Below are 21,009 nucleotides of genomic sequence, written 5' to 3'. Positions count from 1 at the left end.
ACAAAAATTGAATTATTATCATAACTTTTTAATACTTTTTCATTAACAATGAGTACTTATCGTATAATAAAAAGTAGTTAATAGGTTAGGTTTGGTAAAAATGGTAAAAATGGAATCTCGCCCACCAGTGGCCAAGCAATCTTCGTACTCCGAACTACTGGGAGTTCTGGTCGTGGGTTCGCCCCTCGTTCGGACGGGCTGGCCACGGGGAGTTTTCCGGGTTTTCTCCACGTCTGTAACGCCTAAATAGGGGCCAGTTTCCCTTAAAAAGACCTTCCGGAAGGCATCCCCCTAGGCAGATCGCCCAAAGTGTTGCGTTGCCATAACTAAACAAACAAACAAAAATGGGGCCCCATTGGATCAATAAGCCCTAGGCCCGAAAAACCTAGATTCGCCCCTGCTGGTGTGCTATGCCCTGCCTATATGACGTTCTTTAGAGTGAAGCTTTCAGTGTCGTGCACAGGAAATCTATTTTTTCTTGGCCACGTATGTATTAGTAGTAGAAAAGTAGATTTACAATATTTTGCCTATTTTTGCACGTATTAGAACGATTTATGTGACTTATCTGCACACAAATCAGAAATTCCACAATTGGTCAAGAGAGCGATTCAACAGATTCATTATATGCTATTTTTTATATTAAAAGAACGGGTTGTCATTAAAAGAATGGAAACGAATATAAATTAACATTCTTTTTTATACTTGAAGCCGGATTAATTTTCGCCTGGCATCGTTTATTGTAGGCTATAATCGGCCACACTTACACCTCTTTACGTAGGAGACTAATACTTATTGTACCGTCACGTGTGCAGATAAGTGGCAAAATATGTGTTTATTTATTTATTTATTGAATTTAATTATCTATATTTTTGGAATTGGAAGAGAGAGGAGACTGCATAAGTGTGAATGAGCCAGACCTTACTCCCCTTTGTATAATGAGTGAAAGCAGAACTAAACTAATTTTCAACTAGAATTTGTAAATACAAAATTGTTTAACCTAATTTTTATAATTTAATAGAGAAAAGAAGAAAAATTAATAATAAAAATGTGACAGTTCACTATTGTTGTTTCGACAATTTCTTCTTCTTGTCCTTGTTTTCTAGTGACATTACATATTTATGTAGTTTTAAAATTATAAGTTGTGTATAAATAAAACAAAACCCGAATGAAACGTAGATTTTCCTAAACACAAAAAATTCTTCGGAACGGAGCAACTTCCATTGTTAAGAAAATCTGTCTTTCCGCCGAAAAGTATTGTGTATTGTGCAATTCCCGGCTTGCACAGGTTTCGTTCTACACAGAAATTGAAAATAACAATAAAACCCTAATATAGATAATAGGCTAATTATGTGTTTATTCGAAAAAGGAAATTAATATAAGATTACAAGAACAGCACAAATCTACGCTAATTAAACTAAGTACAGTTTTTGAAATTAAATTTCTTTTTAAAAAGAAATTAATTCAAATGGAAAATCGTAAATTTATTTTAATGTTTAGAAATATATCAAGAATAAGTTATATTGTCTGATTACAATAAATGTTTCAAGTCTTTCTGACCAGTCTAACAGTAGAAAAGTCTACACCGTAAAATGACTCGACACAAAGTAAAATCATTTTAAAAAAGAATATTTAATTACGATGATTCGGGGAAATTGTTTACATTTCTTGTTTGATCAAAGTTCTAAATTAACGAGTTCTTTTAGGACACGTACTTTTATTGTTTATAAGTGTTTATAAGTTAGAAGAACAATATAAAAAGCTTCATATATTTTTCATTCGCATTTAAATGTCACTTCTGTGTTAAAAAGAAACTAAAATAATAAAACACTTGATGGTAATTAAATAGAAACTTGTATTTTAATAATAGTAATTCAATTATAAGGTGCAGCACTTAATTTCTCTTGTAGAATGAGATGCGTGATAAACAGGGCAATACACATAAAATCACAAGTTACAGCTTAATTAGCATTAAGGTACTACCAAGACACAGGCTTTACTCTTAAATATATTATCTAGCAAAAGAAAGGTTTTCTGGTGATTTTTATGCAGTTTGTCTTTGTGAAGGGACACGTGAATCTAAAATCAGGCTTTGGTGATGTTAGACTTATACAAGAAATTTTTACATTATACAAAAATATTTCTCAATACGATACGTGTTTACTAACTCTTTTAATACAGACATATTTTCTTTTACAAAAGGCAAAATTAATAATAGCAAGTATATTTTGTGTATTCCTTAATAAGAATTTAATACGCCGACTTTGTCAGTGAGATTGAGTATTTTTCCACCAGATGGCATTAAGTGCATTTAAATGTAATGCCATCTGGTGGACAGTTCTGTTTCCATTGTCACGAATCATAATCATTACTATAAAATCGTGATTCGTGCACCTGCTTAAATTAATAGCTTCCTTCGTTTAATTATTAAGCATATTCCGGTTTTAACCTGCAGAAATTATATTATACAAAACAAATTATTTGTTTTAGAAATGCAAATTACAATTTAATAGATGCTGCTGTAATATTTAATCAGCCATTTTGTTTCTTATGTCAAGATGCGATTTCTTTACTCGTTTTATTTTAATATATTTTAGTATACTCAAATATCGCATTTTAGAACATATAGAGATTTAAAAGACGAAAAATAAATTGTAAATATTAATAAATTATTTATTTGGGTTATAGTAACTAAACAAGCTGATTAAAACGGTAATTAATTGCTTAAAGATATTGTTTAGATCTTTTGTGCGATTTGTCAAACAATACCACGCGAAGGACACCAGTCTACATATTCTAAAGCTGATGACTTACGAAGGGAAGTTTTTAATCTGAAGTCAAGGAGAACTACCCTCCCTATTAACTAACCTAGAATATGTGTGTAATGTATCAAAAACTTTGTAAGCACGCTATACAAGCACGCTTGTTTACTGTATTTCTAGGCGTGTTTTGGCAATCAAACCTAATACTCCTCACAACGTCAGTCATTCCGGTCGATGTCTGTGCAAACAGGTCAGAATATCGTAAAATTTCAAAAAAACAACGGCAGTGACGCATCTAAGTATCGTCGACCGGATTTATGGGCAACAAATTTCTTGCAAATACGCGGGCAAATCTCTTTTATAGCAAGTTTTTTAGTTAAAAAACGCATGCCTCCTTGTAAATCTCCTCGAATACGTCAGGTATTCGAAGAGTGACATCGGGTATGCTCCTTCGTGAGGAAACATCTTTTTAAACTAGGTGCTTGTTTATATAAAAATTCCCCTTCTTTTGTTTTATTTATTATTATTTTTTTATCTATTTGTTTTCCTTTTTTCGTAGAGAGTTGGGGAATTCCCGGTTAGTCACGTTTTTCCGCTTATGAATAGTTTTGAATTTATTCACCGATATTGTGTATCGTGTTATTTCTAAATAAGTTTTCATTTTATTTACTTATTTTTTAAATTGAAATTATAAATTTTTGTAACAATTCTTCTACTTAACGAAAATATTTTTTTATTCGTTTTCTCTTAAAAACAGATAAAAAAGAATTAAACAAATAAAAATAATTTTTTAAAAATTTTTTATAGAAAGACAAAGTATTTAAATTAACAGCACAATAAAAATAATTACGGTTGAAAATGTCAAATATTTAGTCAGTAGATTATGACGTAACAATTAAGAACACGCCTGTTTTGTGTTGGAAATATATAAAATTTTAATTTGTTTCGAAGAATTTTAAGTGTAGAATTTACATTTCTTTGTGAAAGATTTGGGAAAAATCGACACAACAATATTTAATTCTCCTAAAATGAACTTTCGAACATGTTTTTGGAGGGAATTAAGAATAGAAAACAACACAAAATATTCTTAAAATACCTTTGTTAATTTGTATTATTAAACTAAATTTTTAACTATTATTTTATCAAACATCTTTTTTGAAATAAAAAACACGTGTCTTATACAAGAATTAGCATTAAAATATATACAGGCCTATATATGAGAAATATCCTAGTGTCTTGAGCAATCATTTCGAAGATAAATTGCACGCAATTATAGATAAAGCTTATTAATTCAAAAAAAATTATAAAATATTAATATATTTAAATTATGTTAATGAATTCGGCATAAAGCCCACATAGATAATGCCAATTATTTATACTTAGAAAGGCGTCACTTAATTGAAAAATCAAGAACGTGAGCCCAATTAGCAATTAAATTTTTTCCAGAGCTTAATTGTAATTAAGCATTTAAGACAATTAACTTAATTTAACGATTTTCAGTTCCATATTAAACTATTAACAAGTAAATGGCGACTGGTAAATGTATATTTTAATTTATAGTTTAGGTGTTATAAATCGATTATGACGCCTTTATATAAGCATAAATCGTAACTAGATTTTATTTTGTTACTATAGTAGTAGACTGCTATCGCTAGGTATTTGTGTTTACTCATTAATATCTACCATCTGTTACACTTGTGACGTACCACCTGTGCGATTTTAGTTATGGGATGTGCATCCCAGGAAACAAAATCGGTGAGTTATTTTGGCTTTCTTATGCGCAATTATACTTTTAAATGACCAATACCCCTTTTCTGATAATGTTACTACATTAACTTCCCTTTAATTATGCTGTTTACGTGTGTAAGTTAGTAACGTTACGTGTTGGCGTAGATTAGCATAAAGGTAGGCTGTAGAGTTCTTGCTACCAACTTTGGTTACGTTTACGTAACATCGATCTGCGTAGTTGTAGATAGTTTTTACGTAGAACTGTATTATTGTGTGTTATAAGCTACTGTGTTTTAATTACAGATTATAAAATGTGCTCCCACACGTTTGTCAAAATTGGTTTAACATTCGTGTTAATGGGGGTGGTCATATTCTTGATGTCGTCCCTATGGTTATCGTTTATCGGGAAGATAACGGGATTAGTTCTCTTCTGTTCTGGCATACTGTTCATGCTTTTTGGATGCGTAAACCACACTTTAAAAAGTAACGAGGAAGAAGAAAGCCATCAACTGCCACAACGTGCCACTTTTGATAACACAAATGGGATATCGATATGCAAACCGGCCTGGACTATAGAGCAAAATTCCCCTAATTTTACTACAAACGAAGCATCGACATCGTCCATAGTTTTGGCGCCAGAAACTAACATGTTATATTCGTCCGTGTGGAGTAATACACCAGCAACAACTTACTTAAATCAGCCACCCCCTACGTACGAAGAGGCCACTAACCGAGCTTACATGCCGTGAAATTCGAGTTTTTATGGCTCTATATAAAAAGAACGTCTGTGTGTTTATACGTAGTATTAAATTAAAAGATTTTATTTCATGTATATAGTAGTGTTTCGGAAACGTAACAAAATAAAAGCTCTTGAGTTGTTTAAAGAATTTTTCACACTTTTTTATATTTATTTATTTGTACATAATTTATTTATATAAAGACATACAGCAAAACGTATATTCGAACATAAAATCCCTGAGGTGTCTGATCTAATTGGGTCAAACTTTTGAGCAATGACTCGGGTCATTGAAGTTTCACAATGGTCCTGGGGTAGTTGTATGTACAAACCTTTGCATAAAATACACCAGATTATTAATATTAAAAGAATTTTTGCATATAAAATTTGATCATTTTTATACTTTTTTAAAGAAAAAGGGTCAATACAAAGTAAGGAAATATCGGATGTATAAACAATATTTGATCTAATTCGTGATAACAAAGTAAATTTTAATTGCTTGACCTGATTGTTTTCATTGGAATAAAAGAAAAATTGAGTAATTCGATTTAAAGAACGATGACTATTTAGCACCAGAAACACGTTTTAGTTCCGTTTAAAATACAGTCAAACCCGTGAACGACATGAAAGTAGCCCCTGCTCTGAAGGGACCGTTGTTTACATACAAGTTATTATTATTTTAACAAACGTGCATACAAAATCGTGTGAAAAATGGCCGCTGTTTACATGTGGCCGTTGTCGCAGGTTCGACTGTATATAAAAAGTGCTAGGAACTTGATTAACAGGCAGATTGAATAGTTTCGTAAAGCATAAAAATAAACCGTACAAAAATTTACAAATTGTTAATTAATTAAACACACTTACAACTATAATTTGTACATACAGAACGTAATTTTGCGTAATAAATATTTCTCGAAACAGACGTTTTACACGAATTAAAGCTAGAAAACGTACAGGACATTGAAAAAGTGTTCGTGACACACAACACGTTCCACTTCAAAACTTTATTGCACCATAAATTAAAGCAGGACGATATTTATCTTAAAATCAAACTATATCAATCCACCTTTATCCGAAATAAAATAATATAAAATTAATTATATAAAAAATGGTTGACTAATTACGATGAAATTCCAACTGCTTCGTAGTAAGAAGGGGGAGGTTCATCTATAGAAAGTCTGTGTCCGTCTTCTGACGTCGATGGCGATGATAAAGCCAGTTTAGATTGCTCGAAGGGCATTTCAATGTTACACTGATTCATACTCGATAAATCTTCGTTAGAGGGGGAATTTGATATATCAACGTTTGCGGGATTGTCAGAGGCAGCAGCTTCTTCGTCCTTCTCTTTACTTTTCTTTCTATCGCTGAATACACTGAATATACAGCCTATAAATATAACTAGAATGCCCAAGATGATGACAATGTATCCCAAAGATGCCATAGTATTTTCTACGTCGCCCATACGGGGCGAAAAAATAGCTATTAAAGTTCCAATTAATATTAGAAATAATCCCAGAAACTCGATGATACTGAATGATATTTTGGAACTTTTCTCGTTCTCCTTCAGATTTTTTTCGTTCTCCATTCTGTAAAATAAAAAGAAATACATGTAGAAATACGGTGAATTCTTCTACGATAATAAAATAAATGTTAAATTGTATACATAATGGTTTAAATCGGTAAATAATCTGATACTTTGTAATGTAATCTTCCTATAGGAAGTATATCATTAGAATGTAACCCAAATATTGCATCATGTGAATGAAATATATTTCAAAAGTGGAAACGTTCTGATTAAATCATAGTTGACCAGCTTCTTAAGTGACACAAAGAGGACAAAAATAAAAATCGCTCAGGAAATATTACAGTAAACATAAAAAATATCTAGCATAACAGATTACTCATCACTCGAAATCAAGAAAAAAGTATTCTCATTAAATGTCTGACAATAATAGCAATTTCTTTAAATAAAATCGGTTCAATTTCCTAATATTTTAATATTAAAAAAATGTAGGACCATTCGGAGTAATTATGAGGTTATCCACTTTTTCATCGTCCATCCAAACCAGGTAAAATGTGTAAAGAAGCCCATTCTCATTAAATTTGAAAATTTACCTGCAAATTCTTTAGATAAAACAGTAAATTCGACTAAATTTCATAATATTTTTAATTATAAGGTTATCTATTACGTACTGTACGTCCTCATCATTCATGCAAAACAGGTAAAGTGTAAAGAGAACAATGCCGTATGAAGAAAATGATCCTCATTAAATTTCTGGAATAATGGCAAGTTGTCTCGCAAATTCTGTACATAAAACAATAAATTCGGTTAAATTTCATAATATTTTTAATATTAAAAAAACCTAATAAAAGTTAGCACCATTCGAAGTAATTATGAGGTTATCCACTTCATCAACATCCATCCAAAAAAGGTTATATATGTGAAGAAAATAATCCGGATAGCGATTTTGCAATGGCTTTCTTCTAACCAAGGTCAGGTTTATTCCTTTTTTATTTTCTCGTAATCTAATTCTTTCGTTCTTGACCCGAACCGCGATATAAATTTTTCAAAATTGTATTCATCTCAGGTTTCTAAAGCACTGATGTACAAATACAAAAGCTTTACAGAAAAGGAAATTGTGTCTGTCTGTTAGAGTATTCCTTTTTCGAACACGAGATGACAGTTCCCGCCTTTGTTCAGGGAAAGCAAGCATGGTTTTCTTCTCTGCTATAGAAGACAGAAGGATCTTAGAGAAAAATAGTGATTGTTTAATTTGGGAACACAAGAAGAGGGGTTTACACTTATGGAGTTTACAGAAAACAGCTTAAGGAGATTTATGGAGAAGAACAGCTAAATTATTTCCATTTATAGAGGAACTAGTTTAACGATTCTCTTTATTTAAATATGTAAGAGCTACTATGGAAGCGTATTATAATACGCTTCTTGTCTAGCCTTGGTATATGCTTGTGAACACTAAGTTAACTAGGGTTTCTCAAACGGGATCCCGGGAAATCCCGCAAATTTCTTAAAAGTTCACTTTTTTCTTATTTCGTGTTAAGGTTGAGGAAATTTTGCAAATACAAAGTATAATTATTAATCCATAAACTGTCAGAATTCATTTGTATTTATTAATTTTAAACCTATCATTAGTTTTTTAAATTTTTGCTGGTTATGGCACGTCACAAATAGTCAATAATCAATACGTAGTTTATTTGTGGCAGGACACCGAAAATTCTTTACTTGTCAGAACCCGTAATATCTGGAATAATCGTGCCTATGCTGGCTTCATTTTTAACCCTGCCCAGTAGCTTCGATAACTGCGTAACGCCGGGTTGTGCAAATAGGGCCAGGATACGAACGAGTACGAAGTGCGAGTATCAAGATTTTCTTCGTAAATCCGATTATTAAAGACAAACGAACTGCCGAATTATCGAGCTAAGCTCGATGTTTCTATTAAAGCGGCCCAGGTAGACAAATCGAGAATACTAGAGAGCAATAGTAGTAGTACAATCTCGAAAACGAACTAGAAATCTTCCAGGATACGGGTGAAAAAACACGTAACACCCGTCTTCTCTTAATGCATTAAAGACGATTCCACTCGCACGAATTGAATCGGAAAGGGCATTCTTGGTAGCAGGCTTTTAATTAGTTAAATAAGAACCAGATCCAGTGATTTGGAGTATCGACCATCTTTGCTTTTTAAAATCTTTAAAACATACAAAATATTATTGTATATGTTTTATTTAAAAACGAAAATTACTTTTTAAGTTAGAAGTTTGATCTAAGTTCATTTTTTTTTTTAATTTTCAACTCCATTCAAAGCATTCTTGCTGTTGTTGTATGCAGTTTCCAACAAACTTTAATAAATTTTTTCTATTTGTGAAATTTCTACGTAATTCAAAGGTAATTTTTAATATATACCTTACACAGCATTATTAATATTATTTTGGAGGTTGCGGAACTTATTAAATTACTTTAAAAAATGAAAAATCATTATATCATTCGATTTGAAAATATTTTGTATATCTTAAAAATAATTAATTCTATCCCGGGAAACAGTTCAGTTTTATCCCGGAATCCCGGGACAAGCAAAAGACCGGAAAATGAGAAACCCTAATGTTAACCTTTTTATTGCTAGACTTGTTACCCCGTCACTGGACACAAGATCAGCTTTAGAAAATCAGGATGATCTTGTGTCTAGTGACGGTGTAATAACGCTAGGAATAAAGAGGCCAACACAGTGCTAACAAATGTACGTAAGAGCTATAAAGAAATGTTTTATGACTGTAGTCGAGCGTAGAGAATAAAACTCTATACTTAGTTTAAGAACACACTTTTGTAAAACAGAAAATTTACCCGCTAAAGACCGTATATTTACTCGAGTATACCCGAATCGAGAAGAAAACTCGCCGTTTCCTTCAGTATCACAGTAACGTACGGGAAGTAATAGAGAGGAAATTAGCGTTAAAACGTACAAGTTTTTCTTTCGAGAATCTCTACATTTTCTGTCTTTGGCTTGCCGAAACTCGTTTCTTTCAGGAAGCCATTATACGACAGTCGCCGAGAACGAGATCCTGCTTCGTTCGAGCACTCGAAATGAATCCATCTGCTGTTTTTATACGTAAAACTCGAACAGTAGCACGAATTGATTACTGTAACACAATTCCTCGCAATACAATAATCGAAAACTGAGTATAATTTGTTAAATTACTATAGATTCTACAATAACATCAATGGGTATGGAACGACGACCTAGGTCACGGTCATCTTCTTAAACCTTGTACCCGCTTTCATTATATAGGTAAGAGAACAATAATTCTATTCTTCTGAAAATTTTAATGCAAATCGCAGGAAGAAAACACCGTACAACGTGAAATATCCATCATTTCTGGCCGGCCAAATGAAAAAAATGGCTACTCCACATGCAAACGTCTTCTATTTTGGTAGATCTATTGTTATAAAAGTCGCTTAAACGAATCAAAAATATATAAATTATAATAATTCCCTCATTTATATAACATATATAGACGTGTTTGTCTATATAAATGCCCGTAATAATAGCCGTCTGTACGGTATATACACTTGTCATTACAATGAGTCAACACGTTTGCATTCTTGAATAACTGATTTAAATAATGAAAAATATAGCTTTAGGCCACATTATTTGTAAAATTTTAAAAAATTTTAGCTGTCTCATCGTATCCCTTGTGAAATTGTTTATTGTTTGTCTGAATTACTAGCACAAAAAAACAGTTATTTAAGTGTATTGTTTTCGTACGAGTAATAAATAAACGAAAGTATTATATAAGAATTTGCATAAAGACAACATTACACCACCATTTTTTACGAAAACATTGCACTTATACGCACGAGCAATTCGTGTAACTAAGGTCCTCAGCAAGGATGGAAGATATATTCTTTCGTTACTGTATAATACACTAATTTATAGACAATAGCTTTGGTATGTGTGACGTTCTACATAACTTGAAAGGAAAAGTTATAATAGACTATTTCGGGCGGTTTGATATGGTAAAATTGAATTATAAGTCTTGTTGAGACTGTAAGCAACACTGCGAGTATGTGTATAAAATACTATATTGATTTTCATAACAATGCATAAAAATTATTTCGTCCCTTAGTAAAAAAGCTTAATAACTCTTATTACAATTATCAGCTGTAGGTACTGTACCACCTTAAAACGTAAATATATTCTAGCAGTTCAAAGTACACGTACTTTTGATTCTTTCATATGTTTGATTTATGATTCGTCCATCCTGTTAGATATACATGTCACTTAAACAATAAGGCCGAAATAAATTATAAGACATTAGAAAGCAATTTCAAAAACATACGAAACAAAGTAAATACGTGACGACATACGAACCTACACAAATATAGAAATTGTCTCACCGCACTTAAATATCGTTACATCATTATTATATATAATCACTTATTTTCGTGTAAATATTAACAAAATGCGCGCGGATCTTTACTTGTTTATCACTTAAATACTTTTTTGGGACTGCAATTATCAAATTGCAGACCTACTATCGTCCGTCTGTACGTTCGTCAGTCCTTAATCTCGAGAACGGAGTTGGATAGATAAAAAATCGAGACCAGATACGGAAAGTTAGGGGCTGGAGGCGCCGATTAGCTACGTAAGGACTTCCGGGAAGTCGCGTGATTTTTAAAATAGAAATATGATTCGAAATTGCAGCCTTGCATTGTGACGCCACAATAAGTAATTGCTCGTTTATTACATTAAAATAAAAATTAAAAAATTATTATTTAATTTCATAAGAGACTTGATTTAACGCCGTTTATATCACAATCGTTGTAATTTTTATTATTTTTTGTATTTAGATTACAGTTTATCACTTTTACAATAAGAAACTTGATACTTTTACTGTTTGTATAAAAGAAAAGCTTGCGATAGACATATTTGTGAAAGGTACAGTACTTTGAATGCAAGTCTCTTGTTGCGACTGCCAGCAAGTAAAAAACTTATATTTTATCACCGTAGCTTATGTCAACAATGTATAAGTTTCGTGACATTTTAAACACATACTGGTCCAAAAGTCAATTAACCGTATCCCGCGTGTTCCTGAGGAGGTTGTAAACACAAGTCGTAAGCCGGATTTAGAACACGTGTGGAAATAAACCGTAAAACGACAACAACGTGCGAACAAGTTCACAGAAGTAGTACGTAAACGATGAAAAAATGTTACGGAGATTAACTGACTCTTGGACCTCCTTGAGCCGAACAGAAATTCTCAACTTCAAGGTAAGCAAAAGGAACATTCGTGCATCGAATCTACACATAGAAATAACTTACACAGAAGCCACGAGACATAATTCTATTATAGAAATTTATGTTTTAAAAAGTACTAATCAATTGTACTTACAGCAAATTTATCACCCAATGTAGTCACTGTTAGATACTTGGGAAGCAAATAAGAATTCATCGCAAACTATGACCTATTTTTGTTTTAATTAGGTCTTTAAAATATTAAAGAACGTATAATTAAATACAATTAAAAAAACCGAATTAGAAAATGACAGCTGAAACTCACGGTAACTTGTTAACGAACGTTCTATAACGCTTGTGTTAATAACAGATAAATTCTAGATAAAGTGGAAAAAATCTTATTTGTTATTCGAAACAATAGATAAATTACCTTTAATTGTTAAAGTATATCCATGGTATTTTGTCAACAAACACGAACACAATGATCTTTCGACGAAACAAAAATAAACGTTTTTCATCCTTCACTCACCTCACAACCATGTGACCGTTTTGTCACGTGATACTTAAAGATCTGGCGCAAGGATATCCACTTATGACGTCACCAGACTATCCTGAGGATAAATTATTATTATTATAATAATATATATGTGTGTGTATTTTTATCTATAGATGTCAAGTTACTATAATTAAGATCGTTTTATAGCTTATGATTTACAAGACTAAAAAAATAAGGATTTAAATTTTATTGTTTGTAGATAATAAAAGATTTAAAATAACGTTTTAATTTTTATTTTTTAACTTAGTTAACCTTACACGTGAAAACGTTAGAAAAGTAACCGTGTTGAGTAATTTTCAATGGCTCCTATTTAAAAAAACGGTGTTTTATAATATGCTAATTAGGAAAAAGTGTTTTTTTTCCTTTAATCCTTTAACAATTTATGTGATCGTTAACAGTAGAATACTTCTAATTAGTCATTTTTATCATTATTTTAGCGTTTGTAATGAAAGGAACATAAAGCCAAGTTACAACAATTCTGTAATAGTTGGGTATTAAAAATAATTTAAATAAATTTTAAAATTGATAAATTATTCGCTTTCATCACTTCCAGCCAATCCAGAAGGAGAAAATGAAAATTCGAAAATCTCGACAACCAATAAAATTCCACGCTTTTTTAAAAGTCATCAATTCATTTAACGGTTATTAAAGTTAAAAACGAACAAAGGCCTTAACCGCTATTTAACAATTGAACGAAGAATTAAACTATAATTTATCTATCCAATCCAGAAACGTGTTAAGTATCAATTAAACTACGCCATTATTAGGTATAATAAATTAACGAGACAGTTATGGCCCTAAAATTTTTGTTCATTAATCCCTAAAGATTTGTACGAACAATTTTCATCCATTCACTAGTCTCAACGAGTAACACGTGAATTATGCACCCCTTTATCCACCTCCATTATCAAGAATTTACCCTTGAAGATCCTCTCATTTTGTCCTTTACATCCTGAAAGGAGAGTTCTTTCAAGGTAAGTTATATAACTGCTTCAGCTGATTATAATTATTTTGTTAAAATTATAATAATAATAATAAATTAACTAATTAAAATATATAAAGTATTATTTTCTAATTGAATTATTTAATTATAATTAGCAACATTTCCTGCTAATAACATTAGCTATTCTTAGATGCAGCATAGAAGATAATCAATTAATAATAGTAAGAGGTACGTATTGAACGGTAATTTATACGAAACGAGAAAGTAAAAATATTTTCAGAAGTAAAGATTTTAGTCTTCTAAATGAATAAAGCTAAAGTTTAGGGCAGAAAAGGAAATTTTAGAACATAGAAAACGTGTTTTATAGAGGATAATTGGGTATAGTATCTGGTAGATTTATACGGGATTTTTACAGAACTATACATTGTATGCGGGAAATAATGTAAAATTTGCATGGAATTTTATTAATTTGTCAATTAAGTGTTTCGTAAAGTAAGCTGTTTATGACAGTTTTGGTGCCCAGGGGTGCCAGGTATGAGACGAGAGTTCCCGTTGAATAAAGGGTGTCCTCCTACCTGGCTCCCTTCATTCGACGTTAATTACAAAAAAATTCTAAGCACTCATTTTGGAGCTCCAATGTCGACGTCCGGTGCACGTGCCCACCCTCGCCTCTCTTAGTTAAGCCTCTGATTTGAGAAGTTACAATAGGATTTACGTATTTAAGTAATACTCCAAAATCCTATATTGTAACAATGAAATAAGTCACTACAAGTTGCAAGCCTCTATCTATAATGAAATTTAACTGCATGCCATGAGCATATTCATTAAATTTAATTACTTTTTTCAGTAAATAATCCCACCTCACTAGCATCTTTGCTATTTGATTACAAAGGATAACCTAGAACATCCCCGACATTGCTCGTTATTAATTTAATTATTTGAAGGGCACTTTTCTACTAAAATTTATGAAATTCAATACTCTATTGTCAAATTTTTCATATAATTTAATTCTTGTAACCGATTCTAATATCTGAAACACTGTTTCAGGGATCCACAACAGATATGAACGAATACACTACTTCGACACCGAAAACAGGACAGACAATTCTGTCATCGATGTGGAAATCTTTTGTCGTCCTTGGTTTAGGCTTAATCCTAGTCCTGCTGGCTATATTAATAGCGGCTATAACACACAAGTGGGAGAAAAACAGAGTTCTAGCCGTCTACGTTATTGGAAGTGTTGGATTGTATATCGTGATATCAGTTGTTGTATACCTGCTAATAAAACTCTGTCAGAGAAGAGAGACCGATAACTCTGTTGTTATTACTCACCGTGGTACGAATAATACCTTCGAAATGACATCACTACCGGTGTCCACCCCGCTTTATGCATCTGGAATCCCTCCAAGACTTCTTAATATACCACCTCCGCCTTATTCTCCAGAAAATTATAATTTTAGTCCCAGGTATTTTACTACCGATGATTTACCGCCGAGGTACTGATAAAATGTGGAAAACGGAGGAATAATGTAAAATATTGTATATATCAGAACTATAGTTATACGGACTTTGGGCTTATTGTAAATTACGGAATAATTTATCGCTTTTTATTGAAATATATATTGTATAATATGCGTTTACATGCATAATTGTGGCGGCTGAACAACTGTATCATAAAACTCTATACTGTAAGTGATGAGTATGTAATAAATTGTTAACTTTACCCATTGCTTAATTGTTATTTTAACGAATATATAATCTAAGCTAATGATAAGGGGTGATAATATGCTAATGAAAATTTACAGCTCGAAATGATTTCAAAATTAGGTGCAACATCATGCTTAATTATGCACGTAAAATATAATTACACAGGCTTATAATTAAGTTAGAAAAGTGAATTTTCTTTACAGTAATACACCCATTTAGTGCATCAAATGGATGCATTAAACGCAGTACAGCAGATAATTTTTGTATTTTATTTTATTCTTTTGATGCAGTTTTATCCAGTAGATCTACTAATCTACTTTGATATAAGCAATAAATCAGAATTTTCGACATTCTACCAGGTTTTTTTTATACTGTTTTATAAAGTTTTCATTACGAAATTGTAAAATTTCATCAGAAATTCGAATCCCGCCTGATATATTAGCTAATGCAAATGGGTGTTATGAAATTTGCTGGCGTTAGAAACGGTTAAGCACACCAATCCAACAGTAAAATACACAACAATAGTGAACTCTGTAAAGAACACAAACAACTTCCACGTGTATTATTAGTAATAAGTATCAGCTTTATGTAAAGAACACATCAGACACTAAAGAGGTACTATCAATTCATAACCTCGCCTTAAGAGGTTCTTTGGTATGCCCACTCGTGTAAGGTCACATATAGTCCTTATGTGTTACGTGTCCTGGTAAGTTCGTTATTGTGATGACTGTATTGTAGATGCGCTTCCACTTAAACAATTTCTGTGCTACATTGCATCCAATAAAACAGTTTTACTGAACTAAATGAACTGTAATTTACAGCTATCAAGTTGCATTTCTAATTTTTTAAATATCATTTTCACCGGGCTCGAGTTACATTTCCATTAAAATAAGTTATAAAAGCCTTAATTAAACAGTATAAATCTTCATTTTACAAATAAGAAAATTAATTTATGCATCTTTTTTATCATTTTATTTTATATTTTAAACAATAGAACCGGGCGAAATCAGTTTAATTAAGAAATAATAACCGCTATCAATTTCTTTAATTCTCAATTAGTTGCAAACTTTATTGTGTAATGACAATTAAGAAAGAAAATATTAAAATATGTAAGTGCAAAAACAAATACTTACCAGTTTAATTATTGTAAATTTTATTTTAAGATGCTTCTCTTCAAGCAAAACCTCTAAAATATTTTTAATAAGTTTGACGTTCTCAAAGTGTATCACTTGCCGCTGTTAATCCAAGTATTCCTGTGCGAAACTGATACCTTACAGCGCCCTCTGATGGCCAAATAGGAAACTATGCGATGCCCTATTATCCTAAACGAAGTCCATCAAAAATGAACTATATCAATCATTAATGTGTTAAAGATACCGTAACTTTGTTATATTGAACTGACCTTCGTTCCATACGAATAAGTGCTATCAAATTTCATTTCCAGGATAACTTTCGGGTCATTGACCCTTTCAAACCGGTGGTAGGAGGCGAGGTTAAAGGTCAAAAAAAGAATACAATATAGTATTGGATACACTAGATGTATCAGGTAAGATGAATTTTACATCCTTCTCGTCCATTTCTAAACCTAGGTGAACGATCACAAAGATTAAAGCTGGCAGTGATGATTTACATAAAGTTTATCACGTGTGTAATAAATATTTCAAAAGTAAACAATGTAGAATTAACGGAACTGTTTATCTACCCTTGTTCCTTATAAAATGTTTAATTATCGTGTAAAGGTATAGAAAGTAGCGAGGTTTCTAAGTAATTTCAACGTGTAGCCTAGTGTTTTCTATGGTGATGAATACATGGAAAGTTTAAAAGTCCGAGCAAATTTATAGAAAAAAAAAACAAAAGAAAACGAGTAAGTATTACTTGTAATCCCTATTTTTTACAAATCTTTCTGCCAAATTATTTACCGATGAGTCACTGTTTAGCGTAACTTTCACATTAATGTATCATAGTTGTAATGCTGTTGAGAAATTAAGAAAAAGCCGTGCTTAAATTGACTTTTATTATATCCAACTCGTGTTTATTATATGAAATGGATAAAATAAACATAAATTTTATCGCGATCAGTAAAATAGTAACGTAACATTTATTTATTTACAAAATATTACGGCGTGAAAGCACCTCTAGGAGTATATATACACAAGTGCCCCGTAGTGACCTAAACTAGGAAATGTTTTAAGTCGCGGCTCGCGCACTCGTAAACCCCAAACCAGCACAGAACTTCCGTTATGTGCAATTATCACCTAACAAACACTTAAAATCGTGTAAAATTCGTTTTCCTCTCGTTAAACATTTTTTGTTATCTAAATCATCGAAACGATGGCAAAATTTCTTATCGGACTTAACGTGCTGAGATTAAATGCTATTCGTGGTATGACAAATTTACGAGGAAAAGTTCAAAATTCTGTGATAAAGATTGAAAAAGTATCAAAAAATATATACAGTATATTATATCCGGTCTAGTCCAAGGCGGAAGACTTTCATAAAGTGGTGAGTCACAGAGGTGAAAGCTCAAGGCCAACCCAACTTGTTTTTTACTAACGAACGGTTACTTTTTTCCTGCTTTTTTCGAATTCACTGTCAATTGAGATTTTTTTAATGTGTAAATAAACTATATTTTCTCTTCCTAATTCAATTGATTTAACAGATTAACAGTAATACAACTGGTCTTGATTCATCCTATTTTAATTACTTTATTGTCTATTAACTGCCTGACAATTCCTTTAAACACTGAGTTACTATAGATTTTGTCTAATAGTTCGAATTGTGTTTTAATTACTTAATGTGGTTTTTTAAAAAAGCTAGCGACGTTACTGCTTGACTGTTTTTTCCCTAATAATTGCTACCATTACTTTTATGATTCTTCGGATCGGTACGGGAGCTATTAAAAGGGTGAGGGCCATATCTCCCGAATCAATGGTCCGATTTTTCTGAAAATTTCTAGAAATATTTCTCTCTAACACACAAACCTCCATACAAAATTTTATGCAAAAAAAGATACAGGAGTTATTAAGCTTCAAACTGAGTGAATAAACTCGTGCCCCCGTACACATATCCAGGTATAGAGAAAAACTCCCAACTTTTATGCATTTCTCGATATTTCGAGGCCTCCCGAGTCCAAAAATGTAAAAATCTTGACCGATCGTCGTACTTTCCCTCTGTTATATGCAACAGCCGGAGAAGTAAAATGGAATATTTGAATTATTTCTTTCGTCTTCGGCTTTACTTTGGTGCAAAGATTTGAATCGCGGGCGCTTTATCCTACGAGGAAAAGGGAAATTGCCCGGGACTCCACCAAAAGGAAGCCTCAAACGTTCCCCCGAAGAAAAATGTCTGAAGTCAACACTGTGCACGAGGTTCCCCTTTCAAATTCTCCCGGGCCTCATATAAGGCGCCAATGATTTGAATAAAGCTGGAAATAAAATGAAAAATCCGAACAAAAAACATTCCTTTATATACGAATGTTTGAATTACAAATATATTAATTGCACTTTAAATTCATTTTAAAAAATAACAAAATTTTATAAGTAATATTGACTTATAAAGTCGGAATTTAATACTTTATGATGTTTAAGTTTTTTTATTACCAGTTCAAAAATCCGGTTTGACAAATAAATATATTGTTGCGTAATATAACGCAGGCTGATGCAGTAAATATATTTCCATTTTTTAAATGAGAGGTTTAAAAACAGAAAAAGGTAAGACTGAACAATGTTCTTTACCTCTAGCGTTTAATTTGAATTTAAAACTGTATTAATGCTGCATCATCAATAGGTTTGCTCAATAAAATTCCCGCTATAGTATCTTGTAGGAGTGCACTGATAAATTATATTGAAAATAGCCTTTAGAATATATAATTCTACGGTTCAAAAATCTTGCTATTATAGGAATAATTTTAAATATATTCCTTGTTTGTTTATTGTTTGTGTTCACGATTCGTGACGGGGCTGTCTCCCGAAAGGCGTCTGTTTAGATGTTATAAACGTGACGAAAACTAGGAAAATTCCGCGTAGCCAGTCTGTTGGCGAGGTGTGAATCCGAGACAAACTACTACCGGTGTTAGTGGGCTAAAATATTCCTTGTAGTATGTCTCACGGAGTCGAAAACAGCTTGTGTGGGAGCCCGGGTTAGAGCGGCTCTCTTTTCCCTTTTATTTTATTTTATTTTTTTGAACACGCGAAATGTGTAGAATGTATTTCACTATCTGTTAGTAAAAATAATGTTGATTTATGAGGGTAGGAATCCTTACGGGGCTGTAATTTACGGGCCCGTGGAAAAATTTTCACCTCCCTCATCTCGATGGAATTGCACCGAATTGGTTTCTCCGTTTTAAGTTCCGTTTCAGACAGGTTTTACCATATTATAAAGTAATCATAAAATGCTCGAAACCTCTACATTAGCATAATATTTACTTACCTAAGTACTATTTTTTCTCAGATTCTTTACGGTTGACTTACAAGTTTTTCATTATTACTTTATGTAATTTATATGAATTTTATATCGCTAAATAAATCGAATAAGTAGAAATATATCAATATTTTCTATTAAAACAATTGCAGCTCTTTGGAAAGGTGAATGTATGAGTATGACTAATAGAGGATATGAGTTAGCAAAAGTGACAATATGACGCTATTGACAGTTCCGTCGAGCAGCATTCTTTAAAGCAAAGACTGATGACGGTAAACAATAATTAATTTTCTGTAAATTCAGGCAAGTATATTTTTCCAAATTCTATTTTGATTAGTTAAAACGCTTGTTTATAAGATTTACGCATTAAAAAATAACATATTTTTGTATCGAAATTCGAATCTCTTATCCTCCGTTAAGTTCTCGCGTGTCTTGTTTGTTATTAATTTGTTTTGTTTTGAATAAATTATGGGATTTAAAGATTTATTTTTGCTTATTTTCTAGTTAAAAAGTAATTAAATTGATATATATTTCCTTGTTTTATATTATTAAAAACGGTGTATGGAATTACGTTTCAGACAGTTTGTATGCGTTGGTAGTGTTTACATCAAAATTTGCAAGATTCATTTACATAAACTGTGCACATATTTAAGAAATAGATACAAATTAAATCAATTTTTGATTTGTTTTGGTTATTTTTAACATTGCTTCGTCAGTCTTATTAAAAGGAAAATTTTACAAAGTCACTTTGAAATGAGAAATATAATAAACAAAATTTATTTTCGCAATAGAAACAGGAGGTGCAAAAATTAAAAATATCAGAACGGAAATGCTTCGCCCCCTACAACTCTGGGGGTTCCGGGATCGAATCCGGGCCCGAAAATGCTTTACCTCCCAAATATGTCGGGCGCCGTTTCTCATCACCCGGGCGTCCCCATTGTGGGCCCCACCCAATCCACCACGGGTATTGAAAAATGGTCCCTCTTAGTGGCCACAAAGAAAAAGTTTTAAAAATGTTTGTTTGTTTTGTTAAGTTACGGCAAGGCAACGCTTGGGCGATCTGTCTAGGGGATGCCTTCCGGGGGTCTTTTTAAGGGTAACTGGCCTCTATTTAGGCGTTAAAGATGTGGAGAAAACCCGGAAAACTCCACCTGGCCAGCCCGTCCGAGCGAGAGGCGAACCCACTACCGAACTCCCAGTGTTCGGGGAACGAAATCGCTTGTCCACTGGTGGGCCGTTTTAAAAATAAAAATTACAAAAATATTGGAAAGTACGGACACAAGACGTGGGAAATCTGACATCGAGGATGCCTCCTAGGAGGAACTGTGGAAAACTGGTTACCTATTTAAGTGTTACAAACATGATGACAACCCGTAGATCAGGGACGAACCCACGACTAGTGTTCGGTAGAT

The 21,009-nt window shown here is 32.3% G+C and overlaps 1 protein-coding gene and 2 long non-coding RNA genes across 7 annotated transcripts; 2 read left to right on the top strand and 1 right to left on the bottom strand.

Moving 5' to 3' along the window:
• Positions 1-4,403: 4,403 nt before the first annotated feature.
• Positions 4,404-5,374, top strand: LOC136974580 (uncharacterized). The gene is made up of 2 exons (XR_010880659.1): positions 4,404-4,514; positions 4,791-5,374. It is a non-coding gene; the product is annotated as an uncharacterized lncRNA (long non-coding RNA).
• A 522-nt stretch (positions 5,375-5,896) lies between these two features.
• Positions 5,897-19,670, bottom strand: LOC136974579 (uncharacterized). Of its 5 annotated transcripts, none has more exons than XR_010880657.1 (3): positions 16,312-16,414; positions 12,403-12,583; positions 5,897-6,809 (listed from the first exon to the last, which is right to left on the bottom strand). XR_010880657.1 is itself a non-coding variant. In XM_067269496.1 (3 exons), exons 2-3 carry the CDS (start codon positions 12,510-12,512, stop codon positions 6,344-6,346), a joined length of 477 nt encoding a protein of 158 aa, XP_067125597.1. In that variant the 5' UTR covers positions 12,513-12,583; positions 19,607-19,670; the 3' UTR covers positions 5,897-6,343. The 5 variants fall into 5 exon arrangements, 2 of the variants coding, with proteins under 2 accessions (XP_067125597.1, XP_067125596.1); XM_067269496.1 differs by lacking the exon at positions 16,312-16,414 and adding an exon at positions 19,607-19,670 and having other exon boundaries at positions 12,502-12,583; XM_067269495.1 differs by having other exon boundaries at positions 12,502-12,583.
• LOC136974628 (uncharacterized) lies at positions 13,211-15,194 on the top strand. Its single transcript, XR_010880668.1, has 3 exons — positions 13,211-13,502; positions 13,662-13,699; positions 14,519-15,194. It is a non-coding gene; the product is annotated as an uncharacterized lncRNA (long non-coding RNA).
• Positions 19,671-21,009: the final 1,339 nt, after the last annotated feature.

Source organism: Centruroides vittatus, unplaced genomic scaffold (assembly GCF_030686945.1).
Source record: "Centruroides vittatus isolate TY-2023 unplaced genomic scaffold, ASM3068694v2 contig_351, whole genome shotgun sequence".
NCBI lineage: Eukaryota > Metazoa > Arthropoda > Arachnida > Scorpiones > Buthidae > Centruroides > Centruroides vittatus.
Note: the sequence above shows the minus strand (reverse complement) of the source record. Positions and strands in the feature narration are given on the sequence as shown.